This window comes from Pseudonaja textilis, chromosome 1 (assembly GCF_049901715.1).
Source record: "Pseudonaja textilis isolate UNSWEBS1 chromosome 1, rPseTex1.2, whole genome shotgun sequence".
Lineage (NCBI taxonomy): Eukaryota > Metazoa > Chordata > Lepidosauria > Squamata > Elapidae > Pseudonaja > Pseudonaja textilis.
The window spans coordinates 10,551,883-10,566,070 of record NC_141990.1 but is presented as its reverse complement, the minus strand read 5'-3'; the positions used below and the strand labels follow the sequence as shown (position 1 = coordinate 10,566,070).

At 40.2% G+C, this 14,188-nt stretch overlaps 1 protein-coding gene across 2 annotated transcripts in view; it reads left to right on the top strand.

Annotated features, from left to right (window-relative positions):
* NF1 (neurofibromin 1) overlaps window positions 1–14,188 on the top strand; it is a 207,901-nt gene that overhangs the window by 37,306 nt on the left and 156,407 nt on the right. For both annotated transcript variants that reach the window (XM_026710278.2, XM_026710277.2), the window contains exons 11-17: window positions 299–373; window positions 1,306–1,437; window positions 2,329–2,463; window positions 4,523–4,636; window positions 5,032–5,111; window positions 10,645–10,768; window positions 12,179–12,334. In XM_026710278.2, coding sequence (XP_026566063.1) covers window positions 299–373; window positions 1,306–1,437; window positions 2,329–2,463; window positions 4,523–4,636; window positions 5,032–5,111; window positions 10,645–10,768; window positions 12,179–12,334 — 816 coding nt within the window. The remainder of the gene's footprint in view (window positions 1–298; window positions 374–1,305; window positions 1,438–2,328; window positions 2,464–4,522; window positions 4,637–5,031; window positions 5,112–10,644; window positions 10,769–12,178; window positions 12,335–14,188) is intronic.

Below are 14,188 nucleotides of genomic sequence, written 5' to 3'. Positions count from 1 at the left end.
CTCCCTAGCTAAAGTTGGTCCTGAGAATGGGATTGGACAGTTGAGTCAAATGGCCAGGATTCAAGAAGAATCAAGAACTCTGTGGCCCAGCGTTTGTTCTTCTGAAATTTTTGATGAAATGTTGATGAAATCCCTGCCTTGTAGGTGGGTCTGTGTTCATTCATGCCTCACAGTGGTGCCCCCTTGTCCTGGTCCTGTTCGTTTGCTTGCAGTAGAGATGTTGCTGGTGAGTTTGTACTTTGGATTTCCAGGTTTGTTTCTGAAGGAAACTTAACCCCCTCCCCCTTGTCTTTTCTAGACTTGCCTGGCACAGAATTCCCCATCCACGTTTCATTATGTGCTGGTAAATTCACTCCACCGTATAATTACAAATGTAAGTTTTTAAGTTTTTAAATCCCTGGGTAATTTCCCAAGTTAGTGGCAATCTAACAAGAAAGAAAGATGGGAGTGAGGAAGATGGGAGGTATACATAAAGTTTGTCTGGGCCAGCATGTTGATCTTTAAAGGCTTATGTATGCCACAAATAGAATAGTTTGTCCATTCTCTAAATTTATTCTTATCAGCTGCATCCTTTTTGTCAGAGGAGCAAGGTGTTAAAGGACTGGTAAACTGGTACCATAGGGCAGAGAAAGAGACAGGACATCACTTATGATGTCTGTTATTTATTTAGTGTATAGTGATGTTACATTAACCAGGAGATTATAGTGTTAGTACAAAATAATTGTTTGGCTGCTGACAATTGCTAGTCCATTTAATTCACAGCCCTATCCAGAGTGCACCACAAGGGGGTGGACTATTGCCACATTCAGAAAAGTTCCAACAGCATTCTGCAGCATGATCCAGGCTTCTCTCTCTCCTGATGTCGCCTCATGCTTGGGTGTTGAATTGGGGAAAGTCTAGCACTGGCTGGGTTCATGCTACTATACAAAACACCACTATTTTCCCACTGAAGTGGTACCTATTTATCTATTTGCACGTAGCATGCTTTCGAACTGCTAGGTGGGCAGAAGCTGAGGCAAGTGATGGGAGCTCACTTTGCCACCCAATGCTGGGACCTGAACTGCTGGAGCAAAGACCATCTCCAGTGTCTTTAAGCCACTAAGCCACCATGCCTTCTTATGATATCTGTGATGCAGGATGATGTCACTATCAAAGCCATTGTGACCTGCTTTAGGAAATCTGCTAAAAGCAGTGACACAGTCATACTTGGGCCACTTCATTGTGAATTCCGTGCTAGACTGTATGCTCTTTGGAATCCTCCTGTTGTCTAATCTCCGCTGGCCTTTGATCTTCTTCCTCATCTAGTCTGCATTAGATTGGTGGCCCAAGATCGATGCTGTCTATTGCCACTCCGTGGAACTCCGCAGCATGTTCAGTGAAACTCTCCATAAAGCTTTACAGGGCTCTGGTGTGCATACCCCAATCCGTATGACCCCGGTGAGGCTTTGCTTTTTGTTAATTAGTTGGTACAGAATATTGAGGAAATGCACTTGTTCCCCTTTTGATGTTCTAATGTTGCATCCAGCAGTACCCATTTGGTGGCCATTAAAAAAAAAAGTTTCTCCCTTTTTCCCTAGTGATCTTTCCAATGTAAAACCTAAGGTCAAAAAACTTAGCATGTGGCGGTGGTGGTGTTCTCAGATCATAGGCAAGAAAAGTCAAACATTCCCTGGCTGTCAAACTGGCATGAATATTGCTAGGCAATTTGGTAACCTACAAGGGATTAAACAGTAAGGCAGGATTTTCTAACCATGGGAATTTCCAGGAACGGACTTCAACTCCCAGAATTCCACAGCCAGCATGATCCTTGATGAAAAATCTGGAAGTCCAGATTCCTGGAAATTCTCAAGGTTGGAAAATACTGATTTAATCTTAGAAAAAGTCTCAGCAAATAAAAACAACAGAGCAGTGGAATTTGGTTTCTACACACTGGTGAGTCTACCTTTCTCAATCTTGAAATATTTTAATTTCTGCATTGAGCAGGTTGATATGATACGCTAGTTTCCTCATTTCTCATGCAACAATTTTTCATGCTGTGTGCCTTGTTAGTATAACTGACTTGTTGCTTTCAGCCTGTTCAGGTGTCCTCAGAATCCTTCTCTTTAGTAATGAAATGGATAAGATAAAGAGAATATTGCATCATAATGGAAGACCCCCATGGAAATTCCAATTCAAGACTAATTAAAAAAAGACTGATTAAAAAATATCAGCTGTACAACTCATATTTCAGCAATAGATGTGTTAGAACCAATAGTTGATATACTGCTGTTTGAAATGAGTTCCATGTTTGGAATATTTATTACTTTGTTAATGTTTTATTTTTCTTAGAGCCTTACATTTAAAGAGAAAATGACAAGCCTGAAGTTTAAAGAAAAACCTACAGACGTTGAAACCAGAAGTTATAAAGTTTTGTTGTTATCTATTGTAAAACTGATCCATGCTGACCCCAAACTCTTACTCTATGTAAGTGAAAACCTGTTTTTTTTTAAAGATTGTGAATTGCTTTTTTTAAACAGTCCTTCTGCCAAAAATATTCATTTCTATAAACATAATATAACATGCAGATGTTAAAGCAGCTGAAGGACTTTTAAAACTTGACAACTATTTTAGATTCATATTTGTTGCTACCTGATTTGGAAAGTGTGCAAAATCCAGAAAGTGCTGAATAAAAATCGTCTTGACCCTTGGAATAATTAGAAAAACAGTAACAGTTGAAACATTTTATACAAATTAATGAAAAAGTTTAAATGTGTTTGAATCCCACCTAAATAAACTATGTATTTTGGTCAGTGAAAATTTTAATGGACTGTGAGAATCATTTTGAGGGACGGAAATTGAAGGGGAGGCATTGAATTAGGCTGTGGGTGTGATAGTGGGATATGCTATGCTGCAGAGGCGCTGCTGAGGGGAAGCAGGGAAGGGAAGGTGCTGGATTGGTTAGAACAGTGGCCCCCAACCTTTTTTGAACCAGGGACCGGTTTTACGATTATTTATTCTTCCATGGACCGGTACCTTCTACTACTAGTCCCTAAAGCAGCGCGGAGCTGCTTTAGCTGGGCTTCTCTCTCCCTTCTCAGTCTCTCTCACCTTCCTCAGTGACCTGTCGCCCTTTTTCTTTCCAGCCTCGGGCAAAAAAAAAAAAAAAAGACTTGGTACAGCCGGCTAGAAAGCACGCCTGAATTCCTCATAGCTTCCCGCCTCCGCCTGCGAGGAAGTGGGGGGCGGGGGGGGGCCGAGGGGTGCAAGCGTGGGCCGGGAAGCGGGACTGGTTAGGGAATGACCTTCCCTGGGAAAGTTGGAGGCGCGGCTACCACCGCCGCAGCTGCTTCTGCTTCTTTGCACTCTGGCAACTGACGCCATGGCGCTCCTTCAGCGCCTGTGCTCAATCTGTTCCTCCGGGTCATGGTGCAGCAGCAACAGCAATAGCTTTATCTGTGCGCGTGCATGTGTGTGGTTGTGTGTGGGGGAGAAGGCGAAGGAGAGGAAAGGGGAGACTAGCGCTGGGGCATACTGTAGGGCTCTTTTCTCCCTCTCCCCCTCGCGGTGCCCAAGCTTTGCGGCCCGGTAAAAAATGATCCACGGACCGGTGCCGGTCCAGGGACCGGTGGTTGGGGACCCCTGGGTTAGAAGACAAGTAATCTGGGCCCAAACTTTTCAGAGTAAGAGAGGACCTAACCCTCCCCTCCTCGTAAAATCACTCCAGGATTTATCCAGATTTTGTTTCAACTGAAACCTAGAACAACCCTGGGTTGTTCTGGGTTTTAGATTTTGCAGCTAATCTGAAATTAATCAATCCACCCACTTCATGGAAAGTGACTTTGAGGAAAGGATCTGGAAGAGGATGGTTTGTTTTAGAACTGGACAAAATGTCCTTTTGTTTTGTGTATGTCCCTTCGGACCTACAGTTGCAGGAAAGCGTTATTGTAGCTGAAAATGGTACAATCATCTGTTGAGCCTAAATTACTTCACACATGTTGGAGGACTTTGTTTTTCCAAATAAAACAAGCACCAACTTTATTCCTACCTATTTATTCCAGCTTCTTATGTAGATCCACGCAAAGTTCTTAAAACAGTCGTTGGCAAAAGATTCACAGGCTCAAAAAAATAAAAAATAGAATAAATCAATCCAGATTTTAAAAATATCAAAAGGAACAAATATGTATTCCAGAAGTGGAGGTTACAAAACACGTAATACTTGCCTTTTGATTTGCAACGCTTCTTTTAATTTGTGGTACATATGGGATGTAGCATCCCATCTGAGACAAATTGCAGCAATTCCATATAAATCCTGAGACAGTCTAGGTTTTCTGATTTCCAGTGACCAAGTTTCAGCAGTAGACTATATTGAATTAAAACTTTTAAGTCACAGTATCTGAAGAGATTCCTACTAATCACAAACCTCATGCAAAACCAATTCAACCAATTGGGCTGTATTTTGTGTGGCTCTTTTCATGTTTGTAGAATCCAGGAGGCAGTTCTCACTGACGAACAAATGCGTCGTCGTTTCTGTCTTTTCATACAGAATCCAAAGAAACAGGGGCCTGAAACACAAGGCAGCACAGCTGAACTCATAACAGGCCTTGTCCAGCTTGTTCCCCAGGCCAGCATGCCAGAAATAGCACAAGAGGCCATGGAGGTAAGGAAACTGAATTAGTATTTACAGTATAGGACCACACTTGGAATACTGCATCCAGTTTTGATCACCATGATGTAAAAAAGATGTTGAGACTGTAGAAAGAATGCAGAGAAGAGCAACAAAGATGATTAGGGAACTGGAACCTAAAACATATGAAGAATGATTACAGGAATTGGGTATGTCTAGTTTAATGTAAAGAAGGACTAGGGAGAGACATGATAACAGCGTTCCGATATCTCAAGGGCTGCCACAAAGAAGAGGGAGTCCATCTATTCTCCAAAGCACCTCAGGGCAGGGCAAGAAGGATGGTCTAATCTTTTTATTCCCGTGATGCAGAAATCTTCCGCTTAGGGTTATGTTCATGCAGATTCTTTTTTCTACGTTTATGCTTCCAGGCCTTGCTTGTGCTTCATCAATTAGACAGCATTGACTTATGGAACCCTGATGCACCCATCGAAACATTCTGGGAAATCAGGTCAGTTCAGACTCACCACTGACTCCTTTTCCTGGACCTTGTATCACAGCTAGAATTCTTAAGCATAGAAAAATAGCAGCTGACTCACTAATCATCCCATTGAAGTGGTTAAGATGGGTTGCAGCTAAATGATATTTCCCTAGAATAGCAGGACAATAAAGCAGTATTGATTCAGCAGACGAAACAAGATGGCTGTCAATTAAAAAGATACTCCTTTGGTCTTTTTAGCTGCCAGAAAAAGGGAGTGGGGGAAAACCAAGGCATTCTTGAAATGCTTAGATATCAACTCAGCAGACCAAAGTTGTTGGAGCATAAGAAGGTTATTGGAGAGCACGATGGATGACTCTTCACGAGAGATACTGATGTGTCCCATTGGAGAAGTCACATCCAGTGGGTGGTGGAAAGATCAGGATCAAGGAGGAAATGTATGATGGGATTTAGTACCGGCTGCATCCAGCCACGCACCGACATTGCAATTTCTAATAAACCAATTTACTTTTTCTGAGATGCGGCTAGAGACTTTTGCTTTGAATGAGGGGGATTTGTTGGAGCCCTGACAATGGCAGGTAAAAGATTAACAGAAGAGAATATTTGTAGCTCACTGTTGGCCTGTGGGGTCCTTGGTCCTCTTTGAGCATGTTTGTTTTCTTGCAGACATTTCATTACCCAACTAGGTAACAACACCAGTGCTAGAAGGGGTGTGGTTTGCTCAAACTAGCAAACTACAAATGATATATTCCCCAGTTGGGTAAGGAGCACCAAAAACCCCACAGAAAAAAGATTGTCTGCCGAAACAAAGGACTGCGTAATTTTTTAAAAATCTATTTGTTGCAAAGTAACCAATCAATTTTAAATGTTTTTGTTGCAAGACAAGCAACAAATGGGTATCAGTTGAGCTTTATGAAGCAACCCATTCCACAATTTGAGGACAGCCAGGGAGAAGGCAATTTCGGTTTTTTTCTCAGCTGCTTCCTTTCCAAGGCTCCTCCATCAGTTCCTGGGTCCAGGAAGATGGATCTCTAAAATATTCTGCATTGGGGCTTTTGAACGTTGCCACCCATTTGTGCTTTGAGATAGATAAGGGACTAGGACAGTGTTACAAGGCAGGCCTATATCTATTAATGCCAATCCTGCTATTCTTTGGTCATATTGGAGTTTCTGAGAATTCCTCAAAGGGATCACTAAGTAGAGCACACAGCAACAATTATAATCTGTAAGGTATATAGTTGCAATAGTGGATAAGTGTGATGTTGTTGGGGAAGAGATTCAGTTGCTGTCCTAGTTATAGAAGTCATGCCAATGCTTGAAGATCTGCTGTTAGGCTGAGTCTAGGAATTTCTAGATCATGAACCTGATTGCTTTGGGGGAGAGTCTCATTTGGGGATAAACACATTCCTGTTAACGTAGATTATCTCCCCCAAAAAACTGAATTAGATACTTGGTTAAAAGAAGCTGTTTTTTGAGAAGCACCCTGAAGATCCTGATGGATATCTGCCCCATCTCCCTAAAGACAGAAAACCAAAAACAGAGCTTAGGATCCTGGAATTTTGCATGGGACAAGAACTCCATCAGAATATTTGGGATCCAGACCAAACATTTATCTTTCATGGACAAAGGCAAAATTCTGCATGCTAACCAAAGCAGTGTTTTAGAACAAGTGTACAGGTAGTTCTCAACTTATGATCACGATTGAGCTCAAATTTTCGGTGGCTAAGCAAGATGGTTGTTAAGTGAATTTTGCCCCATTTTAAGATCTTTCTTCCCACAGCTGTTAAGTGAATCAAGCAGTTGTTAAAATAGTAACATGGTTGCTAAGTGAATCTGGCTTCCCCATTAATTCTGCTTGTCAGAAAGGTGATCACATGCCATTGGGTTCCTCAACCATCATAAACACATGTCAACACTTCTGTGAAATCAGACTGTCCACTTAGGTAGCAACACTGATTGACAATCAATTTCACATGCTGTTGCGCAAATGGAATAGACAACAGGTGGAAAGCATAGGCAGTTAGCAAGACATCCCCAATAAAGGAGTGGTTCTGCAGGTGGTGACCATAGACCACTTCTCAGTTCCTATGCTTTCTGGCTGATGGTTTGGTCACTTTTGAATGCTGGCAGGGCTTTCATTCTAGTGGTAGCACTCTAAGACCATCAAACCTGTGTATTAGTTGTAATGTTCTTCATTATACTTTTCTCCCTATGGAGTGCTGATCTTAGATCTGGGGTGTGTGGGTTGCAATACTACACAGCTATGTTGTGAGGACAGCTATGTATTGCTTTGCAGGTTACTTGTTTCTGAAAAGTTTTTATGTTCTAAAAATGAGAAGATGTCAAAGTACTTTGCTATAGGTTTAACATCAAGCTTAGCAACTGAATTAATTTCATGTAGGTATCTATATATTATATGGAATACTTCAATGCTAATTGGGGATTGGGGTTGTACTTATTTTCTTTTAACCAAAATAACATATTTTGTAGACTTTATTTCTTTTAACAAGTTAAATTAATTTTTAAAAGTGTTACAAATGTGGATTCATGAGAACTCCAAACTTGTAGAAGAAAAATAGGGAGTACCTTTATTACCATTTTTCCCCTCTGCTACTTTTCTTTTTCTTCTCACATTTTAAGATGCTGACAAGGATGTTTTTGAGATTAAGAATCTGCAAAATTACATGCACCCAATATTTACCTAATGGCTACTCCTGCCAATTTTTCATAACAACAAAGAATGTAAACAACAAACTAAAAGACTCAAGGTCCATCCCACCCCTGAAAGGACCTAATGGTAAAGACTGCAACGACGACACTATTAAAGCCAACCTCTTTAACACATTCTTTGGCTCAGTATTTGTAAACAGCAATGGATCATGCCCAGTATTTAGTAGTCGAACCACAGACAACTACAATGATCTAATACATATCGATTTTACAGTAGACAATGTTGAAAAAGCACTACGCAATCCAAAACCATCTCTATCTATTGTACTGGACGGAATACATGCCTACTTCTTAAAAAAGCTATCCACTGCCATAGCCGAATCTCTAAGCATAATCTTTGAAAAATCTTTAAGGACCAGCTCCTTTCCAAAACTATGGCCACAAGCCACAGTCATCCCCATCTTCAAAAAGGGAGACCCCAGCCTGGTTGAAAATTACAGACCAATCTCTTCATGCTGCGTCACCTGTAAAGTCATGGAATCAATTATTAACCAATCCATTATCTTCCACTTAGAGACAAACAACCTACTCTCTAATAAACAATTTGGTTTCAGAAAAAAACTATCCTGTAATCTGCAACTCTTACACTGCAAAAACATATTGACTACACAACTCGATCAGGGCAAAGCAATAGACAATTTAAATAGCAACCAAGTCAAGAGAATTGTCAGCAGAAGTAAAACTCACCAGAAAAGGGGGAAAAAAGTCTTATTCCAGTCCAAGCTGAAATGAGACAAAATTATTGGTAATACAGTTAGCATCATCGTTTTGAGAGAAGAGTTGAGGTTTCTGAAAAGATTTGTAGAGTTCCAAACACAAAACAAAGTACTCAGACTTGGGCTTTTGCAGCATCATATTGTATTTGAGTGAGTCATTAAGTAGTATGGAAGGAAAAGCTGGCGATGGCCAGCAGGAGCTTCCATTGCTTTCTGCCTGTGTGTGTGTGTGTGTGTGTGTGTGTGTGTGTGTATTCAAGGACAGTCAAAGAGCAGTAAACCATAGCTGGTTTCCAGTTATAAAAGTAAATGCTGTGTCGGAGAGTGAGAGAGAGAGAAAGAGGAGCGGAGGAAAGGGAATGAGAAAAGGGAAGGATGGGAAAGGAGAAGGGTAAGGGAAGAACTCAATCAGGGCAAAAACCCAATCGGGGCAAAACAATAGACACAATCTACATAGACTTCTGTAAAGCCTTTGAGTCAGTGGTACACGACAAACTACTCCTAAAACTAAAATCTTATGGTATCTCTGGACACCTGCATAACTGGATAGAAACATTCCTCTCAAACAGACAGCAAATGGTCAAAATTGGGAGTGTCCTATCAAATTCTGTACCTATCAACAATGGTGTTCCCCAAGGCAGTGTTCTAGGACCAGCTCTCTTCATACTCTACATAAATGACCTCTGTGATCATATTAAGAGCAACTGCGTTCTCTTCGCTGATGATGTAAAGCTGTTCAACACCACAGACAATACTGCTACCCTTCAATAAGTCCTCAACTCTGTATCACAATGGTCAATCAAATGGCAACTTCAAATCTCAACAAATAAATGCTCTGTCTTACATACTGGCAAAAAAACCCAGAAAATAAAATACAAGCTGAATAGTCAAGACCTTGTTGATGATCCAAGCTCTGTAAAGGACCTTGGAATACTCATCTCTAATGATCTAAGTGGCAGAGCCCACTGTAACTACATAGCCAAAAAGGCATTAAGAGTTGTTAACCTAATCCTACGTTGCTTTTTCTCTGGTAATATCACACTACTAACTACAGCATAAAAAACATTTGCTAGACCAATACTCGAATACAACTCATAAGTCTGGAACCCATATTATGTATCTGATATTAGCACAGTTGAGAAAGTCCAGAAATATTTCACAAGAAGAGTTCTCCACTCCTGTACTCTTTGCAGAATAAATTATGCCACCAGACTTGAAATTCTAGACCTAGAAAACCTAGAACTACGCTGCCTTCGGTCTGATCTTAGTATATAAAATTACACATTGCAATGTCCTACCTGTCAATGAATATTTCAGCTTCAACCATAACAATACAAGAGCAAACAATAGATACAAACTCAAGGTTAATCGCACCAAACTTGATTGCAGGAAATATGACTTCAGCAACAGAGTGGTCAATGTCTAGAATACTCTACCTGACTCTGTGGTTTCTTCCCCAAACCCCAAAAACTTCAACCATAGACTTTCTACTATTGACCTCACCCCTTTCCTGAGAGCTCTGTAGGGGGCATGCATAAGCACACCAACGTGCCTACTGTCCCTGTCCTAATGTTTCTTTTATTTTTCTTATATTTATCCATGTATTCATAACTATGTTTTTACTTATACCTATTATGTTGTAAGCAATTGACAAACCAAATAAAATAAATAAAAAATAAACAAATAAAAATAAATGAGGATGTCTTTCAGACACTCAAAGTTGTAAGGGATATGTTTTGTGCTTTCACCTCTTAAACTTATCAGAAACAAGTCTCAACCCTTGACGCGTTGGTGTGAATTATGGATAAAACTGCTTCCTTCTAGTGTTTTGTATAAACATTTATACGTTTGTGAAGATCTTATCATTTTCTACTCAGAACTTTGAGCCCCGAGGATTGAGCAAATTAAGTATTTTCCTGGGATAGTGTTGCAGTTTGTGGGATTTGGAGGGGAGGCGGACGAGTGTGCAGAATTAGGGAAATTGTAAATTGTCATGACTATTGCAGTAAACAACATCCTTAAAACGTTGCCTTGGATGATATAGAATGCTCTGATTGATAACTGATTGTGGCTATTTTCTTATTTGCATGTTCCTGAAGTTCACAAATGCTATTTTGTATATGCAAGAGACTAACAAGCAATCAGATTCTCAGCAGCACGGAAATCCTCAAGTGGTTGCGAGAGATTTTGATCTGCAGGAACAAATTTCTTCTGAAAAACAAAGTAAGTGAAAATCTATTTATTTAATTTCATTATGCAAGGTGCAATGACAATAAAGTAAACTAAACTAAATCTTAGGGAGGCTTGAAGTTAGAACTTGTTGCTGGCTTGTCTACTTACTGGAAGCTTAGAAGTTCATGGAAAGAAAATTTGACTAGCTCCAGCTATTTGTAACATTCTTGCTCAGTAAAGGAAGTGAAAATGTACCATAACAGTTTTCTTAACATTGTGAACTAGATTTTATCTCCTTGGCAAGAAAATGAAAACCTTTTCTAAAATCTTTATTTCTTTTGTTGCTCAAGATATTGCTACTGTTTATCTCTTCTACATCTGTTTGGGGAGTTTGAATTTTGAGTAATCCCATGTATCAAAGCACACTATTTGTCTATTAGTGTCTTTTGGTGTATGATCCTGTTGGACATTTACACATTTAATTCAGGACTTCTGTAAGGATTTCATACACTATTCTTTAGGTGAACACCTCTTGGGCTAGTTGTCTATGGAAATTGTCAATCATCCAGATCATGGTTGTCCCAAAGCTGACTTTCAAAAGGCAATTGTACTTTCTTGGATTTTTTTCCTTGAAAACTTTTCACTTCTTATCCAAGAAGCTTCTTCAGTTCAGAAGAAGAAACGGAAGAAACATCTTGGATAAGAAACCAAATGTTTTCCAGGAAAAAATAAGGAAATCCATTTGCCTTTTGAAAAGCACCTTAAGGACAGATCTTGGTTTAGGAATTGGCGGTCACCCAAGGAGAAAGCATTTTGCCGATTGTATCAGGGACCAGTTTGATTTTATGGGGAAGAATTTCAGCTTTGAACAGCTCAGATCCCTACTAGGAGGGTAAAGTTCAATCTTGGATCAGTTAGCATTTCTCAGCCTCCTCTGTGTAGGTAAATTAGGTGTGGTATTCACCTAATAACTGCTGCAAAAAAGGTAATAAAATCAGTCACAGTCACGTGATTATCCACTCGATAACCAGCACAACTTGTGACCGTAATTCTGGGCTCAAATACAGCTGTAACTTGAGGACTGCGTGTATTGCATGCAAGCACAGAGGATTAGCAGTGGGATTTGTTTCAGATGGTATAAAATGACTACCATAGAATTACAGCGAGTACTATACGAGCTTTTCTCAAAAGATAAATGAACCAGTTCCCTGAAAAAGAGTCCCTTATGTGGGTGTTAAATTTCTAATCCTCTCATTTGAGGACTCCTCTTTTGTGAAGAAGGGGGAGGGGGAGATCAATTTGTGTCGTTCATGATGCTTTTACTCCTATTACACGCGTTTTCTCTCCTTTCATAAATGTAGGACCTTCACCCACCTTTCTTTCCTTCCCATTTTTCTTTGATATTTTTCGCTCCTTTCAAAAGTTGGATGACTCTTAAATTCTTCTTCCTTCTCTTTGTAGCAATCAGATAGGAGTTCCTGCCCTTTTCTCTTCCTTTATGGGGTAGGATGTGATGTCTCTGGGGGTGGAGCTAATCCAATTTCTCTTGACCACGAAGAGATGATGCGCTGTATCCCGGGAGCTCCGCTCAGGAAGGGCAAAGGGAGTTTCTGCATGGTGAGTAAAGGGCTCCATGGAATGCTATTTAACCCTAAAATTTCTTGCCTGGGCTACAAGCAGTCCTTGACTTATGACCACAATAGAGCCCCAAAATTTATGCTGCTAAGTGAGACAGTTGTCAAGTGAATTTTGCCTTAACACTGTGGCTGGAAAGACCTTGACGATCTTTTTTGCCATAGTTTTGTGAATCACTGCGGTTGTTAAGTAAGTGACAGGGTTGTTAAGTGAATCTGGTTTCCCCATTGACTTGGCTTATCAGAAAGTTACAAAAGGTGATCACATGATCCCCCCCCCACACACACACACACATGGCAAATGTCATAAATATGAATCAGTTGCCAAGTGTCTGAATTTTGATTATGCGACCATGGGGATGTTGGCAATGATCATAAATGTGAAAAATGGTCATAAGTCACTTTTTTCACATTTATGATGTAACCTTGAACGGTCACTAAGCAAACTGTTGTAAGTCGAGGACTAACCTGTATGTGGTGTTACAAGCCTAATAGTCACTTAGATTTTTGTGCCTGAGTTTTCTTTTTCTGCCTGCCTGTCCGTCTCCTCAGATTATGCCCATTTAGGACCTGGCAATCTTCTTTGACTTGATCCCTTCTTCCTTGCTTCTCAGCAGCCTCGTGAAATCTTGTATGGAAAAAAAACCCAAACGTCTTCTGAATTGTTGGCCAATGTAGTTTGATTTAATTTAAATTTCTAAAGGGTGGGTGACGTTTAGTGTAATGGTCTGATATCTGTAAGTGCAGTGTTGTAACTCTATGCTTTAATTCTATTTTCTGACCTTTGGCCTTGCTACAGAAATACTTCCTGTCCTTTCAGAGGTTGCTGAGTAGGGAAGCAGCAGTCTTTAGTATCACCAGTAACTGGCTATGTGATGTGTGATGAAAAATGTCACCTTGAATCATATGCCTGGCTGGATTTATCTCACACACCCTGTGATTTTTAAGGTTATGGTTACAATATAAAAATCTTCCTGCTCGGTCTGGATTTTTGTGTGTGTGATGTTTTCTTGAGTGAACCCAATCTTGGTAGCTTGTTCAATAAACTATACAGGGATGGGGAAACCAGATTCACTTCGTCATGTTACTAACTTCACAGCTGCAGTGATTCACTTAACAACTATGGCACCATTAGTCGTAAGATGGGACAAAAGTCACTTAAGAACTGTATCACTTAGTAACAGAAATTTGGGGTTCAGTTATGCTTGTAAGTTGAGGACTACCTGTATAGACATGAAATTCCCAAGGAGTGGTCTCCTCCAAACTCTTAACGTTTAACTAAGCCTGCTATGCAATCCCAGCCTCTGTAGACACCCAAGCAGGTGAATGGGGAATTATCCAAAGGGGAAAAACCCACTAGTTTGCTTCTTGGTGGCATAATGGTCTCTTCCGTTAAAGAAACTTCCTTTTGGTCTTGCAAATTTGTCACAAAAACCTATTTTGGATAGGAACTCCAGGACTATTCAGTATCTAAAGTGCTAGAAAATGGTAATCCTTGACTTATGACCACAATCAGAATCAGAATTTCTGTTGGTAAGCGAGATGGTTGTTAAGTCACACTCAATTTAATGATCTTTTTTGTCATGGTTGTTAAGCAGGTTTCTGCAGTTGTTAAGTAAATCATATGGTTGTTAAGTGAATCACCCCCCCCCAATGGCAAACACATGACCTTGGGATGCTGCAGCCTTCATAAATACCCATTGGTTGACAAGTGTCCACATGTTGATCATGTGACATGAGGATGCTGTGATGGTCATAAGTTGTAAGTTACTTTTTCCATTGTAACTTGCCATTATAACACTGGATGTTAGCTAAAATAATTGTTGCAAATTGAAGA